Consider the following 25,306-nt stretch of genomic DNA (forward strand, 5'->3'; position numbering starts at 1 on the left):
AGGAGACAAGCAGCGCAGCTACCGAAATCCCACCCGGCGGCGCACCCCCCCAGGCCGAAAGGTCCCCTCGCGGGGCCGGAATTCAGAAGCGGCCCCCGCCCGCGCCGCCCCGCCCCGCCGGCCCCGGGCCACTCACAAGTGCGGAATGGCGGGGCGGGGCTGCGGCTTCGGACGGGGGGGGGGGGGGGCTCCCGCAGCCAGGCCGCTCGCGCCCCAGCCCGGCCTGGAGCGGCTGGACCGGGCCCTGGGAGCCCCCGCCGGCCCCCGCCCCCGCCCCCTCCCCCTCCCCGACCTCCGGGCCGTGGGCGGGAGCGTAATGGGAACCAGATGGGGCTAGGAGAGACACACGGGAGGGGGCCTGCGGGGGGGCTGCGGGGGGCCGGCTCCCGCAGAGAGCTCCTCCCTGCAACTCCACCGCCGGGAGCCACGTCGGACTCCCCGGCCTCCAGCCCGTCTTCCGTTAGACTCTCTGGAGTGCAGTTGGTCCCCTAAAAACATCCGCGGAAGGGCCATCCTCCCGGTCCCGGCCTTGCCACAGAATTCCGCGGAGCAAAAGAGATGCGACGCGCTGAGGCAGGAGGGGAAGCCCTCCCCCCGCCTGACCCCCGGCCACCCGGCCACCCGGCGCGGTAGCCGCGAGCACGGCCCGCCCGCTCCTGCGCCCCGAGCTCCGACCGGGAGGCGAGCAGGGTGGAGGCCCGGGCCCCCGAGGACCGCCCTCGCGAGGCCGCCCGTCGCAGCGGGGGAGCGCCGGGCCCGCCAGGGGATTCCTGCCGAGCCCCGCGCGCACGCGGGCAGCCGACGGGCGCACCCCGAGCCCGCCAACTCTCCCCGGCTCCCGGCCGGCGGGCCGCGGACTTCCCGCGGCGCGTGTGCACGCGTGTGCGCTTCTCCGTGTTCCGTGTGCCCGCGCGTGGCGGTGAAAGTCCGCTCCCCGCCCCGGGGTAGGAGCGGGCGGCGGGGGGTAGGAATGTCGCCGGCTGGGCGCTCACGTGGGTCCGTGGGCGCGGAGAGGGCCTGCTGCGCATCCGGCGGGGGCGGCACCGCGCGACCTCGCCCCGCCCCCCGCGGCCCGGCCTCGGCCCCCCCGGCCCCCCGCGCCCCGCGGCCCCGCCCCCGCCCCCCGCTCCACGCCCCCTCCCCCCGGCCCCGCCTCCCGCCGTCGCTCCGCCGCGGCGCCTGCACCGCGGCCCGGAGGCCCGGGCGCCCGCCCCCCGCCCCCGGCGCCCGCCCCCGGCGCTGCCCACGCCCTCCGCCCGCCCGGCAGCCAGCGCAGCGCCGGGCCTCGCTCCCCGTGCGTCCTGCGGGGGCGGCGGCGCGGAGAGGCGGCAGGCGCAGCCGGGGAGGGGGGGGCCGAGGCACAGAGGCGCGGAGGCTCGCCGAGAGGAGACGTGGAGGGAGGGACGGAGCCCGGACCGCGGCCGCGGCAGCGCGCGCCAGGCGCCGAGCGCGGGGCACCGAGAGGGGCAGCCTGCGGCCGCCGGCCGTCCATGCGCAGGGCGCCCTCCCCCACAGCCAAGCAGCCGCCGGGCGGAGGGGACAGCGCCCGCCGGACCGCGCAGCCCAGACCCAAGTTAGTGGGCAGAGGAGAGCGGCGGGAGTGGAGATGGGTGGAGCCGGGCTCGGGAAGGGGTCCGGAGGGCGGAGGTCGGGGAGACGGGAGGGGAAGCGGGACGGGGGTGGGGGGTGGAGACTGCTTGAAAAGGGGGTGCGTCTTCGAATTAGGGGGCCCGGGGAGCAGGGAGGGAGCGGGTGAAGCTGGATGTGAAACAGTGAGACCTAATCCTCCATCCCCCGTTTACTCCGCCGCCGCGGTCTGGCGCGTGAACCCCTTGCGAGCAATGTGGGGGCCCCCGAGCGCCAGGGGAAGTCCTGGAGCTCTGGCCGGTCACGGGGCCGGGGAGGGCCGCCGAGCGCCCCGCTCTCCGTCGGTACGGAGTGCGCGGGCCCCAGGGTCCGGGAGGAGCGGCGCCGCCGAGCCCGAGCCCCGGAGCATCCGCAGGGCCGTGGAGACGCGGGGCTGGCCGTAGGCGCCCCTTCTCCTCTCTAGCTTTATTTACGGCCCGCGGAGGGGAGTTTCGGTGTGCAGCCCCTCCCTCGGGGGCCTCGAGCGTCTCCCCCGCTCCGCTTGGAGGTGTGGGTGGAAAATGAGGGAGAGGAGAGAGGTGGGAGCCCCCAGGCGGTTTTCGCCCACGGACGCTGCCACTGTAGGAGTGTGCGTGGGCGGAACGGCCCCAGAGCAGAACAATTGAGGCACTCCTCCCTGCCGTGCCTGAGCCGAAGGGACCGGACCGGCCTACCTACCCAGCAGGTGGAGAGGGTCACTGCCCAGAGAGGGGCCCTCGGAGGGGCCCTGGGCAGCCCGGACAGGGGAGGGCCCGAGCAGTCAGGGGAGCAGCTCAGGGGAGCGCAGCCGAGCTCGCCGAGTGGGAAAGGGCCACACCCCTCCCTCGCAGCCACCTGGGTAGGATGCCACCAGGCAGTGAAACTGGCCGGCAGTGGTCCCAGGAGCCCACTGTGGGGAGGCCACGGGGTCCTACGTGCACTTCAGTTTGGAAAGTCACCTTGAGTAATGCTGGAACTGCCGGGCGTTTAGGGCGGAGGGTGAAGACCCGTGCTGAGGGGAGGAGGAGGCCCAGCCATCCCGGGGGCCGTGGCTGGCCTCAGTGCTCCTGGTCTCCTTGCCCCAAGGCAGAAAAGTAAAAACTGAGAATGGTAGCGAAGAGTCTTTGGTTTCAGCCTAGACTGGGCTGACTTGTGGCTAGTCTGGTGTGGCACTGGGGTGTTTCTGCCTCTGGGTAATGCCCAGTTCTCATAGTCTGTGTTCAAGCTTGGGTATCCAGCAGAGCGAGCCTTCAGAGGAGGGGGATGAGAAGCAGGCAGGGAAGAGGATGCAGGATGAGTGTTGGGTGGGTACCCAGCAGGGGGACCTGTACTGACTGCCTCCCTCTCTACCGCACTCCTCCTTTCCAGGCCCAGTGCCCGAGCCATGGCACTGCCTCGGACACTGGGGGAGCTGCAGCTGTACCGGGTCCTGCAGCGCGCCAATCTGCTTTCCTACTATGAGACCTTCATCCAGCAGGGAGGGGACGATGTGCAGCAACTGTGTGAGGCTGGTGAGGAGGAGTTCCTGGAGATCATGGCCCTTGTGGGCATGGCCACCAAGCCCCTCCATGTCCGACGCCTGCAGAAGGCCCTGAGAGAATGGGCCACCAACCCAGGGCTCTTCAGCCAGCCTGTGCCTGCTGTGCCTGTTTCCAGTATTCCACTTTTCAAGATCTCCGAGACTGCAGGCACCCGGAAAGGGAGCATGAGCAACGGGCACAGCAGCCCAGGGGAAAAGGCAGGCAGTGCCCGCAGTTTCAGCCCCAAGAGCCCCCTTGAACTTGGAGAGAAGCTGTCACCGCTGCCTGGGGGACCTGGGGCAGGAGACCCCCGGATCTGGCCAGGACGGAGCACTCCAGAGTCCGACGTTGGGGCGGGAGGAGAAGAGGAGGCAGGCTCACCCCCCTTCTCCCCACCTGCAGGGGGAGGAGTCCCCGAGGGGACTGGGGCTGGGGGGCTGGCAGCAGCCGGGGCTGGGGGTGGCCCAGATCGACTGGAACCGGAGATGGTGCGCATGGTGGTGGAGAGTGTGGAGAGGATCTTCCGGAGCTTCCCCAGGGGGGACGCAGGGGAGGTAACGTCCCTGCTGAAGCTGAACAAGAAGCTGGCTCGGAGCGTAGGACACATCTTTGAGATGGACGATAACGACAGTCAGAAGGAGGAGGAGATCCGCAAATACAGCATCATTTACGGCCGCTTTGACTCCAAGCGGAGGGAGGGCAAGCAGCTCAGCCTGCATGAGGTGAGGACCCCACGCAGTATTGCGCTCGGCTCCCAGGTCTCAGCCTATTCGCCTTAGAGAATCTTTCCGCTCCCCAGGTTTGTTTCACTGCCCCTTGACCAGGACCCCACGCCCCCCACCCCAACGGCCCAACCCCAGCCACTGCAGTGCTGCCCTCCTCAACTAAGGGGGAGGTGCAGGCGAGAGCCCGGGTGTCCTGCTCTGTGCCCCTCAGGACCCCACAGGTGGAGGGGGCTCCCGGCGTTCCTAGGAAGCTGTGGGTGCTGGCCTCCGTCTTGGTCCTTTGGGAAGCCACGTACTATCATCTTCAGCAACACCTGAGGGGTGGGCTTCGATGTCCGATGGTGAAGGGTGAAGGGTCTGGGCGAGGCAGTGGGGAGTCAGGATTCTGACGCTCGGGTGGTCCTCTCCACAGCTGACCATCAACGAAGCCGCTGCCCAGTTCTGCATGAGGGACAACACGCTCTTACTGCGGAGGGTGGAGCTCTTCTCCCTGTCACGCCAAGTGGCCCGAGAGAGCACCTACCTGTCCTCCTTGAAGGGCTCCAGGTGAGACTCTCTTCCCCAGGTCCTTCCTAGGTTAGGATTCTGCCAAGGAGCGGGTCACAGCCTCATCTGCTGCTTGGGTGCATCTAGGCCTTATTCCTACCCACGTGTACGTCCTGTCCTGCTTTCGCCAAGCTCGCTTGTCTGAGGTCTGCTCCCTCCTTCCGTCCGCCTCAGGTTGTGTCGGCTCCCCCACAGTAGGCTCCCCCACTGTAGCGGTGTGGGAGCTGCAGACTCCTGGAGTCTTGAGATAACGCGTGCTCCTCACCCAGTTCTGCGTTCCGCCCGTTGTGTCTCCCTCCCCAGCTTCACCTTCCTTATTGCTCTGGTCTTCGCAGGCTTCACCCCGAAGAACTGGGAGGCCCTCCACTGAAGAAGTTAAAACAGGAGGTAGGTTTCCAGGGTGGCCGCAGGGGGTTAGTGCAGCCTCCCTCAACCCCCTCCCATGCTAGGTCCTCATTTCCCCATTTGGGGCATCCACAGGTTGGAGAGCAAAGTCATTCTGAACTCCAGCAGCCTCCCCCAGGCCCCGAGTCCTATGCACCCCCATACCGCCCCAGCCTGGAGGAAGACAGCGCCAGCCTGTCTGGGGAGAGTCTTGATGGACACTTGCAGGGTGAGTGTGCATCAGAATACTTTTCTTCTCACTCTGGGGGTGGAGTAGGTGGGAGGAAGGAGCCAAGAGACAACTGCCTGGAACAGGGTTGGGAGGCCCGGCTGGATGGGGGCAACGGGCCTGGGCCAATGGGTCTGCTTTGTGGTTGAGGGTGGGGGTTCCGTTGACTGTAGTCCCTTACCTGATCCATGCCCATGCCCACAGCTGTGGGGTCATGCCCAAGGCTGACGCCGCCCCCTGCTGACCTGCCTCTGGCATTGCCAGCCCATGGGCTGTGGAGCCGCCACATCCTGCAGCAGACACTGATGGATGAGGGGCTGCGGCTAGCCCGCCTCGTCTCCCACGACCGCGTGGGCCGCCTCAGCCCCTGTGTGCCTGCGAAGCCGCCTCTCGCAGGTGAGGCAGCAGCAGTGCTGTCCCCAAGCACCCCTACCACCCAGGCCCCACCCGGCAATCCTGGTGTCCTGGGGCCAGGTGGGAGGAAGAGGGATGTAGTCGTCAGAGAAAGCAGGCAGTAGGATGGTTGGGCTTCAGCCACTCAGGCCTTGGGTTGAGGAAAGGAGGATCCTGCAGGGCAGTTCCCACTGGGGAGGGGCTGATCCTAATGGAGACTCGTGAAGGGGGCACTAGGGTGAACAGGGGAACAGAAAATGGGGGACGAGGGGAACAGAAAGGGAGGCCACCAACAAGGGAAATGGAGGTAGAACTGCCTCTGAGAGGGAAGGGGAGAGTAGAGCAAGCGATAGGGTGGGGTTGCCTAGCTTGGATAGAAGTAGAGTTGCCCAAAGGGGGATGCTTTGTGTGTGGATGGGGGAAGGGAGTAGTCCGCCAGAGGGCCAGAGCGGCTGGGCTGAGAGTGATGCAGCAGACAAAGCCACCAACCCTGGCTTGGTATTTTTAAACTGTGCGTGGGTGGGAAGTGGGGGCGGGGACTGGAAAGGGGGCTCTTCTTGGGGGAGGAGCTGGGAGGCTGGCTTCCTGTGTTCCCCCTTGATTTGGCTTCTAAGAAATTGGAGGGGCATGGTAGGGTAGGTGGGGCCTGGGAGGGGGCCAGGGATGAGTGGGGGCGGCAGAGCCTGGGAGGGGGGAGGGGGAGAGGTCAGAGCCAAGCCACCCCCACAGCTCCTGACAGAACCAGAAATTCCAGCAGAACGGAGGCGGGAGAGACAGAGAAGGAGAGAGACACACAGAGAGCACTACACACAGCCAGCGAGGGGAGGGGGATGCGCACACTTGGCTACCGAACCCCCCCACACCTGTAAGCGTGCGGTGGGCAGGAGGCAATCATTCACATCCAGCGGGTCTTCGCGGTCTCCTCTGCTCCCGCCTCCTGTCCAGCCACCTCTCTGCATCGTCTACCCCGCAGCCTCCTGACCTGCCTACCCCTTCTCCCCACAGAGTTCGAGGAAGGGCTGCTGGACCGATGCCCTGCCCCGGGACCCCATCCTGCTCTGGTGGAAGGTCGCAGAAGCAGCGTCAAAGTGGAGGCTGAGGCCAGCCGGCAGTGAGGGATACACTGGTGGTCTCAGACCCAGGATTCGGGACTTCTGGCTCACACAGACTCCTACATTCTCCATCCCTGGCATCTAGTCACAACCCTGGATCCTTCCGCTGCCCTTCTCCTGCCTCCCCACCTGCTCCATGGGCGTAGAACTATGGGGCTTCAAGCAATAACGAGCAGGGGCCTGGCAAGAGGACACAAGGAGGGTGCGTGGTGCCCCTTCACCCTTGCCCAGAGCAAGGGGGCAAGGACTCTGGCTCCAGGGTATTTGGGGTTCTCCCCTCCCTTACACAACACACTCCCATTCTCTGTAGCTTCAACCAGTGGTATGAGCAGTTGGATTCAGTTTGGACATGGGGGAAAAGGGGACTTCCCTGGTAAGGTCCAACAGCTAAACATGGCAATGCTTCCCCCCACAACTGGGGGCCTGGGAACACTGGACCTGCTCCTCCCCTCTGCTCCCCCATTTTTGTGCTTCTAGTTTGTTTCTTTAATTTAACAAGTGCTGCGGTGTGCCCACCTATCGCCATCTTTCCCCCAAGTCCTCAGCAACTTTTTCCCTCCTGCCCTTTCTGGGGATGATGGGGAGGGTGGATGCGGGGTCCCCTCGACCGGCCCCCTCAGGAGGCCTGGGTTGGACTCAGGGTCTCCTGCAGCTGGGGGCTGGACCGCAGCACCTGTCTGAGCAGTTAGAGCGTCTTTCTTTTCAGATCGTGTACAGTAGATTATTTATTTTGTTATTTTGGAATAAAATTTATTTTATGGCTTAGGATCGATGACCACCCCCCCAGGGGAGAAAGGGTGGCATGGGGATGGGGGTGTGGAGGGAAGCTGGCAGTGGATGGGGAAATAGAAAAGCAGCAGCAGGTAGGGCCCCCTCATACACTCGGAGGACCAAATACCTGGGCCTGGGTCCCCGACTCACCCCCTGCCTCTGGGGAGGATTGGCGTGTTGAGGTACCAAAGCTAGAGCCACATACAGATGTCACGGCCATGTAGACCCACCGGGGCCACAGTCATGCCAAAGCCGAGTACATGTGGGTGAGCGTGCATCAGAGAAGCCCGCACACTCGCCGGTGTCTTGTTCAGTGTTTCACACTTCCAAACTTGTGTCGTCACGCAGGCGAGATCACATAGATACAGGTTTTTTGTGGCCCTAACGACTAACGTGTGTGATCTCGCTCAAGTTCACACGCTTTCACCCAGCTGGCCGTGAAGCACGGCCCTTGGGCTTCTGCGCCATCTCCTACACGTGACCTGACAGGAATTTGGGGCTGTTTGAAATTTGTTTTTTTAATCTGGGCATTACCCACATCAGTAACCTGAGTGTACAGATTTTGCCACCTCCGCTGACCCAGGTTCTGAACTGCTGCTCCATCCCTCCGCCCCCCACCCCAGCCAGGACCTGAGCCCATCCCTCAGTCCCCAACCTCTAGTACAAATGTGTGCACGTGTCTGCGTGTTTCTACATGTGTGTCCTGGGCTCTTTCCGAGGTGGGCGGAGAAGTCCTCCTCCGAGCCCTCACCTATGCTCTTGCCCAGCCCCCTTCCTACTCAGCCCCATCTTCCAGGGAGAGCTGCGTGTGTGTGTGTGTGTGTGTGTGCGCGCTGCGTGTGCAGGCGTGTTGGGGCGTGTCTCACTTTGGAACCTGAATTTCCCTTCCAGCGTTGGAAGGAGGAGGACAGAGGTGTGTGGTAGGAGGAAAGGAGTGGATAGGCTCCACCCACTGTGCATTTTCCTGGCAGTCTTTTCCTCCTGCCCAGGGAGTAGGTGGGGATAGGAGGACACTCTCCCCATCTGCTGCTTGGCAGGAGCATGGGCAGGTGTCCAGAGCAGGTCCGTGGGGATAGAAGAGCTGTGTCTCTGGGCTCTCTTTGCAGCTGGTATCACCAGCTAGGGTTGGCCCTTAGGTCCAGATGGGACATTGAAATCCCAGACTGCCCATAGTGAGAGGGCTGCAGGAGGGGCTGGGTTCCCAAGGACCCTCCCCCTGATTCCCCTTGCCCCTCCAGGAGAAGCTTGGTGAGGTCCTGTTCAGTAGGAGGCAGCAAGGGTGGGAACATGTCTTCACCGACCCTGCGAGGAAGAAGGGGAGAAGCAATAGGGTGGGTATGGCACCCACTCCTTCAGTCCCCACCCAGCCAACACCCCCAGGCGGCCACTCACCAGGTGCTCTGAGGGAACCCTCCCACCGGCTGGCTCAGGCAGCTGTCTTCTGTCATGGGCACATCTGAGCAGAGCAGGGGCTCAGGAGTGGACACGGCATGCTCCTGAGACTGGCATGGGAGCAGGCCCCTGCCAAGACCAGAAAAGGAATTAAGATGCGGGAGGGGGAAGGCATGGGGAGCACAGGGCCAGGAGGGGTGCTGTCACTCACTGAGGGTGAGGTTGGTCAAAGGGCAGGTTTATCTGGCTCAGGTTGGGGGGCATCTGCAGGTGAGATCTGGAAACAGGAAAGAGGGCACAGTCAGAGAAAGGAAGGCTAGGCAAGGGCACAGTTTTGCAAAATCAAGGTCATTAAATAAGGCAACAATTTCCAGTTCCTTTTCTTGACTCTATAGTCTTGGGTGAGCTGTGGGGCTCAGTCTTCTCATCTGTAAAATGTGTATGTGTTGGGGATTGGACTGGGGGAGGAGAGGAGGGCTGTATTAGCAAATTTCTTTATAGTTTGGGGGGAGCAGAGGGAGAGGGAGAGAAGCAGACTCCCTGCTGGGGGTGGGGGAAGCTCTCTGTGGGACTTGATCCCATGACCCTGAGATCATGACCCTGAGATCATGACCTGAGCTTAAACCAAGTGTCAGATGCTTAACCGCCTGAGCCACCCAGGCACCCCTGAATTAGCTAATTTCTTTTGGACTCCGGTGGTTTTAAGCACCCCAGTCTCCTCCCTACCTCAACTCCCAGGAGGGGAGATGTCGTGCCTTATCTACACGTTTTAATAAGCACCTGCGGTTATAATAAAAGTGTTACTTGGGGAAGAAAAGTGTCTAGGCCACTTCAAGGCCAAAACAGATGAATAAACAAAAATCCAGACAGCAGATAAATAGTGGATTTCAAGGGCAAGAGAGGTTATGTTAATTCTTAACATAGCTCTTGCTATGAGCTTTACAGGTATCACGAACTCAACCTTCACAATAATCCCCAAGGAAGGTATTAGTAGTGTTATTATCAGTATTCCCCATTTGGCAGATGAGGCATCAGAGGTAGGCAACTTGGCCAAAGTCAGTAAGTGGTGGAGCTGGAATTTGAACCTGGCTAAGTCTGGACTTATCTTAACCACTTACACTTAACCACTAACATCTCAGTGGGGTGGACAGAAGAGAGACAGTGCTGGCCTTTCGCTGCCCCTTTCTCACAGAGGAGCCTCTCCTAACAAATGCAAATGCCCATCCCCCTTGCGGGTGGATATCCTTGTCCCCTCCCCAAAAGGTTCTTCCACTTACTCCTGGAAGGTTGGCAACACATCTTCCCTGGAGAGGGCTTGGAATGAGGGCATGGAGTGAGAGTGTGGTGGGTACACCTGGGACCTGGAGAAAGAAAGCAGACCCCCCCTGATGCCAGCCCTTTTCCTGGACACCCCCAACCCCCTGTCTCAAGATAGGGAATCCCTTTCACAGAAAAGGAAATTCCCTCCCAGCCCCCGATGCCAGCTCTCCCAGCTGCCCATGCTAAGCACCTGTGTGTGCACAGACCACTCCCATTCCTGTCCCTCAAGCTCCTTACACCATATCTGGGCTGAGCTGCATATTCATGGAGGACTCAGTGGCCATTCCAAGATCGTAAGTGGGCACCATGGTAGGCATTTGGGGCTCCAGGGTGGGAAGTGGCTGGTCCCTGGAGGAGGGAAGGAGGTATGTGTGACTGACCAAGGGTTGATGCCACCACTTCTTCCAGTAACTAGTACCAGGCACAACCGCCCACCACAGCACCACGCTCACCTTTCCACAGTCATCTTGATGGTAGCTGGGACGTAACCCCTGCCATCCTTACCCATCTGTTCAGCTGTTGTGGGGAGGAAAGGAGAGCCATGGAGTGCCCCGGGACTGGGGAGGAAGGGATGTGGGAAAAGTGGGCATAGCTGATGGGCAAGTTGGACAAACAGGGCTCCGAAAACGGAGAGGTGAGTCAGGGATAACATACAGTGTGTAGGGGGAGGGGCGGTATGGAAGAGATGGGCAGAGGAAAGGTTCAGAACTGCCAGCCCCAGCTCACGCTTGTAGTGGCTCCGGAAAGCTTCATCCTTGGGTTTCTTAGGGTAGAGGTTTTTGAGCTGAGCAAGGTCCCGGATTCGGTCTCCCAGTGAACGAATGGATAGGTCTTTGGCCGAAAATGGCTGGATGTTCTCTATCTGTGGGGAGCCTACAATAGAAATGAGACCCTGAGCCCCTCTGTCCAGACATTCTTCCCCCCATCCAGCCCCTCTACAGGACCCACTCTCAATCTACCAAGGTGAGGAAGAGGAGAGTGAGGGTGGGAGTCCTGGCGGAGAGAGACCCACCCATCTCCATCCCCACAGAGCTCACAACGAGAAGGTAGGCCACAGAAGAGAGGAAAGAAGGTGGATCCTGAAGATCAGGCGTGGCATCAAGGAAGGCCAAGATATTTCCTTCCCAGAAGAAACCCCAGAGGGCACAGGCACAGAAACAGAGGACCGGCTGGGGTGACCTCACCATCCTGGCCCCGGATGACATGGGCAATGGTGATGCCCCCAATCTCTGAGTCGCTGAAGCGAAGGAGGAATGTTCCATCAGGCTCGTTGAGAAGAAGGCTAGTGACGTACTGTTTGCTGATGAAGCCAATGATCAGCCTGGCCAGGATGAAGGAGAGGATGGAGGGTAGGGATCCTGGCTGTGGAGGAGCTAGAGGTACAGCTGCTCGGGCCATTGGGGCAGAGACTCACCGATCTGACCAGTAGCTCCGGAGACAGCGCTTGGTGAGGTCCAGGACACCATCAAACCACTGCCAAAAGGTGAAGCCACGACCCAGCAGGATCTCCTGGGGAATGGGGTGGGGAGCTAGTGTGAACATAGGAGGACCAGAGCTAGGGTTTACTTAGAGCACTGGGCTGTGAGGGCTCACGCAACAGAGTCACAGAGCTGAAGGACCAAACGGGATCTGAGATCTCATTGATGACAATGGCCAATCCTCTCGTTTACCGCACCAGGCCGTACTCCAAGCCTTTTCCATTAATTAATTTATCTGACCTTTACGAGCCTCTGGAAGTAGGTCCTATAAGTATTCCACCTTACGGATGAAGAAACGAAAGCCCAGAAAGGTCAAGTAATTGCCCAGGTCTACACGCTGGTGACAGGCAGAGCTGGGATGTAGCCCAGAAAGTCCAGGCCAGAGTCCCTCATTAGAGCTGTGCTCCACCCATCGTTAATTAGGCCTCGTGGAATTGGAGTCCAGAGAAGGTAGTTTGCCAAGTGTGAGTGTCCTGCTCCCTTTGCTAACATGTTCTACGGTCATGTAGACTTTTCTTTTCTTTTCTTTTCTTTCTTTTTTTTTCTTTTTTTTTTAGACTTTTCTTTCTTTTGCTAAGAGAGCAAGCAGTACCTGACTGCATTTACCCAGCTGGTTATCAACCGCGACATTCAGATCTTTCCCGCCCCCGCCCCCATTTCTTGTAACAGACCCGATTCTGAGCCACCTCATTTTGGAGGCAGTAAAATAGGGTAGCTAAGAGCAAGAAATATGAGGTTCTATCTCAGCCTCACCTGCTGGGGTGGGATAGAATGTTTGACAAACTACTTAACCCCTTTGAGCATCACGCTCCTTGCCTGTAAAATGGGGATAATACTAGTACCTACCCCAAAAGGATGTTGGGAGGGGTAAGTGAGAAAACACACATAAAGTCCTAGACATTAAAGTGCCTGGCGTTTATAAGGTGTCAGCACATGGTAGCTGGTATTACTGTGTATGTCCCTGTGGGATTTCATCCTGGTTTTTGCAATAGGAACGATTTTCCTGATGGGTCAAAGTCATTTTGAATCAGAGCTGTGTTTACACACAATCTGGATGAGTCATGCAAGTCACTGGTAAAGAGGGAGGACAGAGGGCCCCGGGTCCAAAACATGAGGGACGTCTCTGGGCTTATCGGCCAGGCTGAAGGGTTTTCCCTGCCTGGGGGTGACAGAGGCCTCCCTGGTGGACATGATGGGCCTTTGTGAAGACCCCAGCAGTCAATCTCTGGACCAGGATGGGAAGGCCCTGAGCGCCTCAGGGACAAAGAGCTTAGGGGCGGGAGGTCCGAACAGCAGGGGAATGACCTTGTTGAACTGTGACCAGGACACAGAACGGTGCTGGAAGGCCTCCATGCTGAGACTGTTGTCATTGAAGATCTTCTGGGCTAGGAAGAGGAAGTGCTCTGGGAGTAGCCCCCGATTGGTCCCCACTTCGGCCATGAACTTGAGGTTCAGAGTTTCACACATCTTCTCCCAGGGCACCCGCTCAGCTACCACAAAGGGCACACGGTCCTGGGGTGAAGCGGGAAGGACGGGGCACTTCAGGCTATCATCGTCCCTCCTCCTCTGGAGGGGCCTTTATCCCTCCTGCCCCTCCAGAGCTGCCCTTCCCAGGCATTACCTTCCCCCCCTCCCCCCAGCTCGCTCACAAACATGGTGCTTCTCCAAAAACAGTTTAGGGGGCTACAACATGCTAGCTGCTAAGACTGGCATGAGAAGACATCCGAAGTATAAAAGCATGAGGTTAGAGAGTATGAGGAAGGAAGGAGTTGTGGTCGCTCCCATTTGATCATAGGCCCTCCGCCTCCCCCCACAGTAGAGCCCACCTTGCCCCTGTTCCTCCCCTCCCTCCCTCCATCCCTCCGTCCCCCCACTGCCACTCCAGGTCTTTCCTCACCATCTCAGAGAAGGCATTGTCCCACAAGATGGTGGCTTTGGCATTGTTGTCCTGGTTGCCGTGGACAATGACCACCAGGGGCAGAGACAGGGCCTGGCAGGGTGAGAACAGGGGGATCTTCTTACTGGATCAAGGGGCTTCGGGGGGGCGGGGGGGCTGGCTCTGAGAATGCAGGGAAGCTACTGGATTCCCACGACATAGTTAAAAGCTGCCGGTGTATCATCAAGGGGTCTCTGAAGCAGATTAGGGCCTTACTGTAGGGAAGTGGTTGTGAGTCAGTGCTTCAGAGCCAGACCCCCAGGTTTCAAATGCCAGCTCCAACACCTGGCGGCTACGTGACCTGGGCAAACTACACAACCTCTCTGTGTTTCAGTGGACTCATGTGTAAAATGGAGCTAATAACAGTACTTACCTCATAATGTTAGTGCGCAAATTCTGTGTGAATGTGCATGTGAGAGAGAGGGAGAGACACTTAAAACACTGCCCTGGTCGATAACAAATGTCCACTAAGTGCCAGGCACTGCCACACCGCGACGCCTCAGGCCCCAGGGCTTTCCTGAGGAGTGAGGTCCAGGGCCCAGCTCACCTGGAGCTGGACGGGGAGTTTGTTGGGGCCGAGCGCGAGGCTGGTGGAGAAGAGCACGGCGCACTTCTCCTCCGTGACCGACTCGGTGCCCTTCCGCTCACAGCGCTTGATCTTCTTCAGAAGCTGCAGCGGGCGGCGAAGGAGAGCAGGAGTGAGGACAGAGGGTTTCTCCTGGGTTCCCAATAGCCTCTCGACACCTCCCTCATCTGGGGAGCCCTGCCCCCCTCTTCACCACCACTGCTCCCGGAAGCCCTCACCAGGTTCTTGAACAGGGCCGAGCAGCAGTTCCCAGGAATGCTGTTCTCCAGGGCCACCGTGTTGTTGATGATTTCCCCGGTGCTTTCCCTGGGGGGGGGGGGGGAGTGGGCCAGTTGGGGGAGGAGCCTGTGTCCAGGGGTGAGAGGCAGGAACTACGGCCCCAAGTCTCCATCTCCCTGTGTGGATTCTTAAGGAGAGTCCTCATTGTGGCCGAATCATGATTCCCCATCCCATTCCAGCCCTTTTGGGTTCTTCCTTTCCTCTGCCTAGACATCCAGGGTCCACACACACCCTGGCCCTCCCTCCTCATCACCCTGCCCTTCATGGTACCCCCCACCCCAGGCTCCTCCGGCCTCCACCAACCCCACAGGCGTCTGCCAGCCCGACTTACGCTCCAGCCCCCGGCCCCTGGGGCATGCTCAGCTCCCTTGCTTGCTTCTCAGTCACCATGTCGGCCCTGACCAGCGGAGGCTTGGCGGGGGCCCCCAGGAACCGCAGGCCCAGTAAGAATCGAACCCCAGCCTGGAACTTGGTCTGAGTCTTCAGAACCTGGGGGGGCTGCTTCTCCACCAGGAAAGAGCTGGACGGAGTGAAGACCCGGGGGAGTTAGTGGCTGGGCCCCTCCTGGTACCCTTCCTTCCCACAGCTCTAACCCTCTTCCTTTCGTGGGCTGTGCTCTAAGCCAGGCTGGGGGCCTGCGGGCATACCTGGTGACGAGGCTTCGCAGGACTTCATCCAGCCGGCTGCTCAGCACCGCCCGGGCCTTGGGCTCAAGCTCCCCACCAGCCGCCCCCACCTCCTGCTGCAGCTGGGAATAGATGTCCACCAGGCTCTCACACCTGGGGCCAGGACAGTGGTCAGGGGGCACAGAGCTCAGGCTGCCCGCTCCAGCACAAACCCCCTGCCCCTAAACCCAGAAAGAAAGCAGGATAGTGTACGCAGAGGGGTGGAATGTGCAGTAGGCGTGGCTGCAAGTCACCTGGGCTGAAGGAGCTAAGGAACCTGCCTTGACTCTGGGTGTGAGGTTCCTTCTCTGTGCCTGGACCCCTGCAGAAACCCAGCTGCCTCTTCCCCAGGACTCTGGTACCCAGGTCAGCTGCCAGCGCGTATGGTACTTTTGCGCAAATTGAAAGGTGCCTCCACCCAACAGACCAAATAGGAAAAGGCTTCCCATTCCTCTGAGCAAGGGGCTTGAAGAGAAAAGCATGGGCCGGATGAGCTCCCGCTCACACCCCCGGCCCTGGGCACACTTGTGCAGGCCGTGACCTGACGACAGTGGGCACGGCCCTGCTGGGATTGGCTTCTCTGAGTCTTGGCCATGCCAAGGCCCGTTTGCCTGGTTTATCTCTCACACCTGTGGGTCCTCCAGCAGGGACAGCAGGCACTCGCCCCCAGTCCGCCCTCCAATCCCGTCAGTCTTGCCCCAACCTCTCTTGTAGTGGTGCCAGGCTTTCCTCAAAGGGTGCACCATTCCCTGCCAGCTGCTGCTGCCGCTTCCAAATCTGGATTCTCTTCAGCACCAGGGCCTGGGCTGCCTCCAGCTCCCCAACAGTCTCCTGCAGCAATGTGGCCAGGGCCTGCGGGCAGGGGAGGCCTGAGCCAGGGCTCCTCACCCGGCCCCTGAGGGCAGGCCTCTTTCCCACTGCTCAGGCCCTCAGACTGTCCCCTACCCAACCGAACTGGTGTCTCTCTGACACCTAATCTCCATCCCTCCACAGAGTTGAGATCCCTCAAGCACTGTGCTCTGAGCTCAAACTCCACCTCCCCATTCATCACGTACCTCCCTTGGCCCAGTTCCATTGGCAGGAGCATCTATCAGGCTGCGCAGAGACACTGAGGGTGAGGGCAGAAATCCGGGGTACACATAAATTTGAGGTTCAGTCAAGGGTAAGGGCCAAGAGGGCATCCTACCCACCCACTCCCCAGAACCCTCTTAGGGGGCCAGCCCCGAGCTCCCACCTTGGCCAGCCTCAGCCCCTGGCTGCAAGGCTTCTCGGAGAAGGCGAGTTTCCCCCACCCGGTGCTGCAGCCTTTGCAGTGCTGTGTTAAACTTCAGTTCCTCCTGCTTCCAGTGGAAGGGCATTGGCAGGTGGCGGAACTGCATGGGAGGGACAGACGCCCAGAGGTGAGATACTCTGTCCATCTGTCTACACTAGGCCTCCACTCCAGAAAAGGGTACCTGCTGCCATGCTCCGCCAGAAGGAAACAAACTACCTCTCTTGTCTGGCTCCCTTCCGCCTTGGAAGGATCTCCCTGACCTGGAATCTCTCACGGATAGAACTCTCTCCGGGCAGAATCAGCTTCTTAGCCCTTACCCTCTCCTCCCCAGGCCTCTCTTCCTTCAGTCCCTCCTTCTGACACTTCCCTGAGTGTGGCTTGGGGGGGTGTTCTGACCCCCAGAACCTCCTTTGGTCATCCTGGGCCTAAAACATCGAGCCATCTTGTAGTTCAAATTCCTTCTAGTTTCTCATGGCTCAGGCTAAAGTCCCAGGGAGATGAGCTGGGGTGGGAGGTGGGGTATTAGCATTACCTGTTCCATAACAGCTTTTTTCTCCCCTTGAAGTATTTGTCTAAAAGTGGCCACCAGCTTCAGGGGGTCCCTTTGATATATGCTCTAGAGAAATGAAAAGTGGCAGGCTGGGTTAGGCTGGCTCTCACCCATGTCCTCCCCCTCCAATCCACGCCCCTCCCCTCCAATCATAAGCACACCGCACACAACTCCGAAGGGCAGCACCACTGTAGAGGCCAGAAGTTTTCATGCATTTGCATGCTTTTAAAACCCAATTTGCATGCTAGCTAACAGCTAACCAGGGGAACACCAATTTGCTTCCAGCATCCAAACAACTTCTTCCAGTGTCCAAGGCTGACCCCAGCTCCACTCCAGCCCCACCCAGCCTCATCCCCTTCCCTCCTGATCCCCGACCCCCACCTCCAGGGTGCTGATATGTTGCAAGATGGTGCTCCCCTCCCCCTGCTTCCCCGCTGAAGCCTGAAGACGCTGGACAGTGGCGGAAAGTAGGGCGCTAGCCATGTTGCAGCAGAAGGTGTCTGAGCCGACCAGGAACTCCCTGTGGGAAGATCAAGATGAGGTGGCCTCAGGTCAGGGTTTCTTCAGCTCTACTGACCTTCCGTGCCTCAGCAAAGGCTCAGCGGCTCCTTCCCAGTCCCAGTCTCCATCCAGGCCCCGTACAGCCTCATCCAGGCCCCGTACAGCCTCCATCTAGGCCCCGTACAGCCTCATCCAGGCCCCGTACAGCCTCCAACTGGGCCTTTTCCCCCAGTTTTCCAGCTACTATGGGAAGTGCCCTTGCCCCAGTCCCGACCTCCAACCCCTTTGGCTGAGGCTCCTCAGAGGGGCCACTCCATGTGTCAACGTGCACTTCTGCTTGGTATGCCACAGACTCCCCACTAAATCTAGGCCACCACGTAGGGAATAACACGTCCCAAGTCCCAAAATGGGACAGAGAAAACCTACTGAGAGGGAAGGTGAGTGGGAGGACCTGGAGGATGAGCATGGGGCAGATAGGACTCACCAGGGCTGGTTCTCTAGCCAGTCACTCAGGAGATGCCGCAGGTGTTGGGGAAAGTCGACATAGAGCCGCTGCAGTTTTTCTGGGGGCATCTTGGAGACCAGACTCCACAGAGACATGATCTGGGGTTTGCAGGGTGCCTTCTGGAAAGGAACAAGGCCACTCTGAGAGGCACCCAAGAAAGTTGGCCTATGTTCTGGGGACAGCCAGCAATGTCCTGCAGACCCCAGAGGCCATCCCCACCACCCCTCACAGCCAGACAATCTCAAACTGGGGACATCTTCAATCAAGGCCTGAAACAAAGTAATCCTTTCAGTGGTGGACAAAGGGGTGAAGGGGTGGGAAGAGCTGAGCTGCAGCCAGAGGGCTGGGAAGACAGAGGAGGTGGGGAGAATACGGAAAGCTCTCTGAGAGAAGGCTGAGGACATGAATTGCAGTTCTGAGCTGGCTCTGGTTCCGTGGGCAAGGAACCTCCCCACTGTGAGCCTTGATCTTCTCATCTCATAAAATATGAGGCTTGGAGGAGTGTAGAACTTTCCAAAAATTTTTAAAGTAGTAGACAATTTTGGTTTTTAATCTGTGGAATCCCAGTTATATAAAAGGTATAAAACTGGGAGTTCCTCTGTTGAAAGCAAGTGTGGTTGGCCTGGAACTCTACTGCTTCTACTTCCCTCTCCCTACCTCCTGACCCCAAAGGTATCCCTAGAGAAACCCTTCAAAATCCCAGGGCTCCACGAGAAAATTTGAAAACTACCAGGCTGGATGATGAGACAGAGAATGGGAGAGCATTAATAGCTACCGTTAATTAAGCACTTACTATGTCTGAGGCATTACATAAAGCTTATTATCTATAGCTTTGCAGTGATTTTTAAAATATATGACTATGCCTTTTCATAGGTGAAGAAATTGAGTCTAGAGGAGGTTCTCTAACTTGCCAAGTCCACTGAGCAAGTGAGTTTGGAAATCAGGACTTGATTCCAAGGAGTAACCAACCCCGTGCTGGGGGCGCCTTCCACATCCAGATGCCATCACCCTAAGAGGAGGGGCTGTGGGAGGAGAGTTGAAGAAGCAAGGTGGAGATGGAGGAGAGGGAGAAGCAGAGAGAACTTGGGAAGAAGGTGGGAGAGACTGGAGAAAAAGTAGGGTTAGCAAACGCCTGGACTGAAGAGCCTAGAAGCTGGGAAGAGGAAGCTAGAGGCTGGGCTACAGGCCAGGGGCAGAAGAGAAAAGAGGGAGATAGTTGAAAGGAGGAGATGAGAAAGCCAGGGCAGGGGGTTGCAGTCTCATTTCTGGGTGGGCTGCAGGGTGAGGAGGGTGTACTAGAGTTTTCCCAGGGGTCTCTCAGGGCATGTTTCCCATAATACCCCTTTCTTAGAGAGGAGAGAGAGGATGGGGATGGAAAGTCCCCGAGTCACCCCCTACCCTGTACCTCCAAGGGATAGAGGGGCCTCTTGTCCGGAGGCTCTTGCTCCCCCCACCTTCTGGCCCCTCTGGCTCTTTTCCACCAAAAGCACAATCCTCCCTGCGGCTCAGGGTCTTCCAACAGGCCTTTCCCTACCACCTCCCGCCCTGGATTGGGACACCTGTGTTTCAGATTCGAGGGAGGACTGCACTCCTCTCTTCTCTCTTCCCCTCCTGTCCCTCAAGGCGCTCAGCCCTTTGACCCTCTCTCCCTACCCCAGTGGGGACTGAGGTAACCCACGAGCAGAGCAGAAGGCAGTGCCCCCTTCCTGTCTGCACCCTGGTTGAGTGACACCCCCCTTTGCTCCTCCGGGCGAGGCCTCCTCCGGGCAAGGCCCTGGCCTCCGTACTGCATCGCCAGACCTCGGAGGCCACCCTGCAGCAAGGCCGGGCGGCGGGCCCCCCTCGGCCGGAGCCCCCCAGGACCGCAGGGAGGAGGAGCCGCGGCGGAGGGGCGGGGCCAGCGCGCCCCAGCACTGCCCACCCGGGGAGGCGCCGCGCGCGGCCACCGTCCTCCCCAGCGCGCTTGGTGGCCCCGACCCCATCACCTCGGTCCCTCCGTTCTCGAGCCCTCGGCCCGCGGGACCCGAGGATCAAAAGTCCAGAGCGCTCCTCAGAGCCGCGCGACCGGCGGGGGCGGGGGCTGGGGGCCGGGGTCGGGGGGTCGGGGCCGGGGCCGGGGCCGGGGCCGCGGCCGGGGGCGGGGCGGGGCGGGGGCGCGGAGCCTCCCGCGCGGGGAGGGCTGAGCCGCGCCGCCGCCGGGCAGCCTCGGCGTCTACAGCAGCCAAGCGTGGAGCGCTTTTCAGGGGGAAATTCCCCCTTCCCCGGGGCACCATGAGGTCTAGGTCTGGGGCTCGCTCACCCCCAGCCACGCCCTGGGCGCCGAGCTTTGGGGGATCGGCAGGGGCTTGCCAAGGACCCCCTGCCCCGGGCCGCAGCCGCCTCTCCTCCCCCGGCGCAGGGCCGCCTCCTTGCCCTCCTTTCCGCGTCTCTGCGGGCCCTGGAGGGGCGGGGGCGGGGGTGTGGAATAGTGGCCCACGCGGGGAGGTGGGAGCGCGCGCCCTACCCACCGCGGCCCCCCGACTGTTGAAGCCTGCCCGCCCGGCCCCCGGGGAGCAGCCCCCGCGCCCCGTGCGCCCCGCCCAGGCAGGCCCGAGAGGACCCCCGCCCGCCCGCCCGCCCGCCCGCCCGGCCCCCCGGCCCCCGCCCCGACGCCGGAGCTCCCCCGCCGCCCTCGAGGCATCCCCTCACCTTGGCAACCCCCCCTGCCGTCGTCTCCCGGGCTCAGCGGCCACCGCCAGGCCCCATGGGGCTGCAGCTCCGTCCGGCGGTTCCGGGCTGGCCCTGCTCGCACCCCCCTCCACCGCCACCGCCAAACAGCGCACACACACGCACACGCACACACACACACACACGCACACACACGCACACGCACACAACCTCTCCCGTCCTTCCTCCTCGGTGTAAGCACTGGCCGCCCCAGCCCGCTGTTTCCGGCTTCTCCGTCTAACCAGGTCCCTCCCTGGAGCTCTGACGACACAGAGAAGAGAAAGTGGGCTGGAGGAGGAAGAGGAAGAAAGTGGGGTGAGCGTGTGTGCCCTCCTGTGCCGAGTGGGGGAGCACGGGGTCGAGGCAGCCAGGGCTGGGGCTCCCGGCCTGGGACCAGACTGGCGGGGCGGCTGATCCCCACTTACTGCGTCCCCTCAAAAGCGATTAACTTTTCTCCAGAAAGTCACCTAGTGCCAAACAGAGCCCCGTGGCCCCAAACTGTGTCTCCCATACTCGAACTTTTGCAGGGGCCCGCGGTCTGGGCTCAGGAGGAACTGGGCACCCCAGGGCCTCTGGAGAAGCAAATCCCTCTGGGCTCTGCGCTCCCTCCAGTGGAGGACCCTGAAAAGCAGCCAGGGAGCTCCGAGCTGCCCGGAACGCCTAGGTCCTCCTCCCCTGGCGGCGGGGCGCCTTGAGGTCGCGTGACCACTGGTGCAAGGCAGTGGGGGAGGGAACCTCACGACTCAGAATTCTGGAAGACTCCAGGAGGAGTTTCTTGCCCTGAAAACCGTCTACAGCCCCCTCCCTACAGGGTCCTACTCCTCAGACCCTGGTGGGAGCCAGCACCACCCGGAGCTGCTGCCTGCAGGTTCCCAAGGGCCAAGTTTGAGTCGGAATCTGCTGTGCAGCCTTGGCAAAGTTCCTGTTTCTGTGGTAAACACTGAGACACACCCAGAAACAAACACATACATGTACAACTTCCCTGCCCCCCCCCCCACGCACACACACGTGGGGGCACGCTCACAGACATGTCAGCCCTCCGAGCCACAAGCAGTCACAATGAACACAAACTCACAAACACAAGTCGCGCTCAGCTTCTGAGTCATCGTCAGAACTAGTGGATGGTTTTTGCAGCTTTTGCTCGTGGAAGAGCCGAAGGAGGCCAAGGGGCCTAGAGAGGCCTCCGGGCCCCCAAACGTGAGAGACAAGATGTATAGAAAGGGTGTCTCTGGGGACCCCCCCGGAGATGGGAGGAGGTTTCTACTCCCCTCTTCCCTCCCTAAACAGGGCTGGGCTGAGGGGCCAAAGCTAGGCCTATGCTGCCCCCTGGTGCTTGAACTGACTCCTAGACCCCAGCTCCCCCTCCCCCTCCTCTCCTTCCCCATGTGGATGAGCATGTGTGTGCAAGAGTGCACGTGTGCATAGGGGCCCCGGCCAGGCAGCAGAGAGTAGCAGTTAACAACTGGGAGTCTGGAGATAGGCAGATTGGGTTCAGATCCTGCCAACGCTGCTAATTGCACAACTCTGAGCACGTTACTCTTTGGGTTTCAGTTTTGTCATCTGTAAAATGGAGCAAATGATAGTCTTAACTCATAAGGTTGTGGGATTGAGATAACAATGATATACGTGCAGGCTTAGAGCAATGCCTGGCATGCAGTGTTAGGCACTACTGTATGGGCCAGAATAAGGCAGATGTGAGGAAGGCAGACGGGCTTCCCTCCTACACAGGTGTCCCGGGTCCTGGACTAATAATACTGCCACAAAGACAGAGATATCTGAGGTGTGTGTGTTTCCGTGTTCACTGTGTCTGGAAGGCAGTGAACCGAAGACACTGTAGAGCAGGGGTGGAGATGGCAGGCAGGGAATCTGCCCATGGGTTTGTATGACCAGCAATGCTGGGATTGCGGTGTGGGCACAAGGGTGCTCGAGACACACGTTCCCGGGTGCCCACTCTGCCTGCGGACATACACAGACAGTGGTTGAATTCCTAAGAGTCTCAGAAGGTCCAAGTTCCCCCGAATTCTGGCAGGAGAAGGGGAGGATTGAATGAGGTCTCTAACTTTGGCTCCTTTTGCAGGGTAAAAAGATGAGCAAGTGCTGGTTGGAAAACAATATTTATTGCCATCCTCTTTAACTGATTGCACCAATGGGGACACTGTGGTGTCATGGAAGAACCTAGAATTAATGAACTAATTAACTAATTAATTTCTTATGGATGTAGACTTTAGAGGCAAATCTGAGTCCACGTAAGACTTTTGTGACTGTGTGTCAACCCCTTAAATGCAGACAACAGTTTAGCAAAACTCAAGGGGGCACTCCTCTTCAGGTTGTGCAATTGTAGGGTTACCTAGACTTTTAGTAATAACACTCCCACTTGGGTGACCCTGGGAGTGAGTGCCTTGCTTGCCTCACCATCCTCTGGGCCCTGCCATTCCACCAGGTGGTCATATATAGATTACCCCAGAGGGACTCCTAGGTGGCTCAGCGGTTGAGTATCTGCCTTTGGCTCAGGGAATGATCCCAGAGTCCCGGGATTGAGTCCCACATCGGGCTCCCCGAAGGGAGCCTGCTTCTCCCTCTGCCCTTGTCTCTGTGTCTCTCATGAATAAATAAGTAAAATCTTTAGAATAAAATAAAATAAAAAACTTGAGGTCTTTAAGGGGCAGTTGGTAAGCCAATAGCGAGTCACAAAATCAATTCGTAGAGTGTTTTCGTTTGCTAGGACTGCCATACAAAGCACCACAAGTTGGGTTGGCTTAAACAATAGAAATGTTTTATCTCACAGTTCTGAAAGCTGAAGGTCCCAGATCAAGGTGTTGGCAGGGTTGGTCCCTTCAGAGAGCTGTGAGCAAAAAAATCTGTTCTCGGTATCATCCTTTGACTTATCTATGGCCGTCTCCAGGTTCACATTGTGTTCTCCCTATATTTGAGCCTGTCTCCAAATTTCCCCTTATCATAAGGACACCAGTCATATTGGCTTAGGGCCCATCCTTAATGACCTCATTTTAACTTGATTCCCTCTGTACAGTCCCTATCCCCAAATAAGGTTACATTTTGATATACTGGGTGAACCTCAAGTGAAGATGCATTTTTGAGGGACATAGGAACTCAACACATGAAAATACAAATTAAAACAATTTTTGAGGGGTGCCTGGGTAGCTCATGCAGGTAAGCATCTGACTCTTGATTTTGGCTCAGGTCATGATCTCAGGGTCCTGAGATCGAGCTCCCAAGTTGGACTCTGTGCTCTGTGTGGAGTCTGCTTGTCCCTCTCCCTCTGCTCCTTCCTTTACTCACTCTCTCTTGAATAAATAAATAAATAAATAAATAAATAAATAAATAAATAAATAGGCTATCTTTTAAAAATGTTGTTTTTTTAAAGAAAGATTTTATTTATTTATTCATGAAAGACACATAGAGAGAGGCAAAGACATAGGAAAGGGAAGGAGAAGCAGGATCCATGCAAGGAGACTGATGTGGGACTTGATCCCAGATCTTGGTATCACGCCCTAAGCGAAAGGCAGGTACTCAACCGCTGAGCCACTCAAGGGTCCCTAAAAATGTTTTAAAGTAATTAATTAATTTAAAGTAAGCTCTACACCCAATGTGGCACTTGAACTCAAGACCCTGAGATCAAGAATCGCATGCTGTGGGGCACCTGAGTGGCCCAGTGATTGAGTTTGCCTTTGGCTCAGGTCGTGATCCCAGGGTCCTGGGGTCAAGTCCCGCATCAGGCTCCCCACAAGAGCCTGCTTCTCCCTCTGCCTGTGTCTCTGCCTCTCTCTCTGTGTCTCTCATGAATAAATAATACAATCTTAAAAAAAAGAAAAAGAATCTCATGCTCTACTGACTGAGCCAGCCAGGCACCCTGAAAACATGAATTTTTTTGAAAATATGAATTTTTGAGAGCCACAGTTCAACCCGTCACACTGATTCTTGACCATTACTTTTTAAAAACAAAGTAGAATAAAATAGAAAATATCAGAATGCATCACACACACAAAAAGATAAGTATTGGGTTTTTTTTTTTAAGATTTTATTTATTTATTCATGAGAGACACAGAAAGAGAGAGAGGCAGAGGAAGAAGCAGGCTCCACAGAGGGAGCCCGATGCGAGACTCGATCTTGGCACCCCAGGATCACGCCCTGAGCAAGGCAAATGCTGAGCCACCCAGGCATCCAAATAAAACTTTTGTTTCAGTTTTATATTGCTATCTGAGTTCTAGGTCTTCAAATAAAAGATATTTTTTATTGCAGGCTATGATCATAAACAAAGCACCATTTGGCTGTTGGTAACTATCATGTATCACTTTGCATTGCTTTTTAATTATTTTATGGGTATTTCCTTCTTTGACAAAAACAGAAGCTCCCAGCGGGCGGGCGGGGATTCACACCGCGGGGCCACATTGCTCTGCAGCTGGACCGGCCTCGTGCTTTCCTGCTGTGAATAGGGGACTACCACTTACTGAGTCTTTACCAGGTACCTGGTGCTGGGCTAAATGTTTTACAAGCTCTCTTATATAAGGACTAAACTTCCTTATGGACTGATGGCAGGAGCTCAGTGCATTTCACAGACAAGATGAATGGGGGTGCCATGTTCCGGAGCGCTGGGGTGTCCTGGGATTTGTGGGGGATTGAGGGATAGAAGGAAAGGTCACAGAAGAAGCACATGAGAAGCTGCTGCGGGCTCCTAGCCAGCTCAGGCCTTTGCCATTCTCCCTGAAATTTTCATCCACCTTGACACCAACTCAACACTTAGATGAAACAGAGGCCATGAATTGCAAACTCCCCCAGTGTCTCCTAGCCAACACATATATTCATCAGCACCTG

The 25,306-nt window shown here is 58.4% G+C and overlaps 2 protein-coding genes across 5 annotated transcripts; one reads left to right on the forward strand and one right to left on the reverse strand.

Moving 5' to 3' along the window:
- The first annotated feature begins 1,345 nt into the window (after positions 1–1,345).
- On the forward strand, positions 1,346–7,282 carry NAB2 (NGFI-A binding protein 2). Of its 2 annotated transcripts, XM_025476900.3 has the most exons (7): positions 1,350–1,573; positions 2,974–3,847; positions 4,263–4,396; positions 4,732–4,783; positions 4,877–5,009; positions 5,214–5,405; positions 6,408–7,282. In XM_025476900.3, the coding sequence occupies exons 1-7, from the start codon at positions 1,491–1,493 to the stop codon at positions 6,515–6,517; spliced, it is 1,578 nt and encodes a 525-aa protein (XP_025332685.3). In that variant the 5' UTR covers positions 1,350–1,490; the 3' UTR covers positions 6,518–7,282. The 2 variants fall into 2 exon arrangements, with proteins under 2 accessions (XP_025332686.3, XP_025332685.3); XM_025476901.3 differs by lacking the exon at positions 5,214–5,405 and having other exon boundaries at positions 1,346–1,573.
- On the reverse strand, positions 7,222–21,711 carry STAT6 (signal transducer and activator of transcription 6). 3 transcript variants are annotated; one of them, XM_025476895.3, is made up of 23 exons: positions 21,552–21,710; positions 20,459–20,764; positions 17,750–17,889; positions 17,146–17,284; positions 16,747–16,830; positions 16,176–16,314; positions 15,997–16,049; positions 15,645–15,793; positions 14,924–15,055; positions 14,608–14,796; positions 14,216–14,303; positions 13,959–14,081; positions 13,373–13,465; positions 12,781–12,987; positions 11,412–11,506; positions 11,182–11,318; positions 10,724–10,870; positions 10,450–10,513; positions 10,235–10,345; positions 9,955–10,038; positions 8,889–8,954; positions 8,678–8,806; positions 7,222–8,587 (listed from the first exon to the last, which is right to left on the reverse strand). In XM_025476895.3, the coding sequence occupies exons 3-23, from the start codon at positions 17,863–17,865 to the stop codon at positions 8,398–8,400; spliced, it is 2,535 nt and encodes an 844-aa protein (XP_025332680.3). In that variant the 5' UTR covers positions 17,866–17,889; positions 20,459–20,764; positions 21,552–21,710; the 3' UTR covers positions 7,222–8,397. The 3 variants fall into 3 exon arrangements, with proteins under 3 accessions (XP_025332680.3, XP_025332679.3, XP_025332681.3); XM_025476894.3 differs by lacking the exon at positions 21,552–21,710 and adding an exon at positions 20,902–21,032; XM_025476896.3 differs by lacking the exon at positions 20,459–20,764 and having other exon boundaries at positions 21,552–21,711.
- Positions 21,712–25,306: the final 3,595 nt, after the last annotated feature.

The sequence above is a fragment of the Canis lupus genome, chromosome 10 (genome assembly GCF_003254725.2).
Source record: "Canis lupus dingo isolate Sandy chromosome 10, ASM325472v2, whole genome shotgun sequence".
Classification (NCBI taxonomy): Eukaryota; Metazoa; Chordata; class Mammalia; order Carnivora; family Canidae; genus Canis; species Canis lupus.

What these genes read in the sequence shown, in the direction of transcription:
- NAB2 (XM_025476900.3), top strand. Translation starts at nt 1,491, where the DNA reads ATGCGCAGGGCGCCCTCCCCCACAGCCAAGCAGCCGCCGGGCGGAGGG. An exon ending in ACCGCGCAGCCCAGACCCAA is followed by an intron (nt 1,574 to 2,973) that starts GTTAGTGGGCAG and finishes CCTCCTTTCCAG; the next exon opens with GCCCAGTGCCCGAGCCATGG. An exon ending in TGAAGAAGTTAAAACAGGAG is followed by an intron (nt 4,784 to 4,876) that starts GTAGGTTTCCAG and finishes GGGCATCCACAG; the next exon opens with GTTGGAGAGCAAAGTCATTC.
- STAT6 (XM_025476896.3), bottom strand. Translation starts at nt 17,865, where the DNA reads ATGTCTCTGTGGAGTCTGGTCTCCAAGATGCCCCCAGAAAAACTGCAG. An exon ending in CTGGCACCACTACAAGAGAG is followed by an intron (nt 15,056 to 15,644) that starts GTTGGGGCAAGA and finishes TCCTGGCCCCAG; the next exon opens with GTGTGAGAGCCTGGTGGACA. An exon ending in CTGCGAAGCCTCGTCACCAG is followed by an intron (nt 14,797 to 14,923) that starts GTATGCCCGCAG and finishes CACTCCGTCCAG; the next exon opens with CTCTTTCCTGGTGGAGAAGC.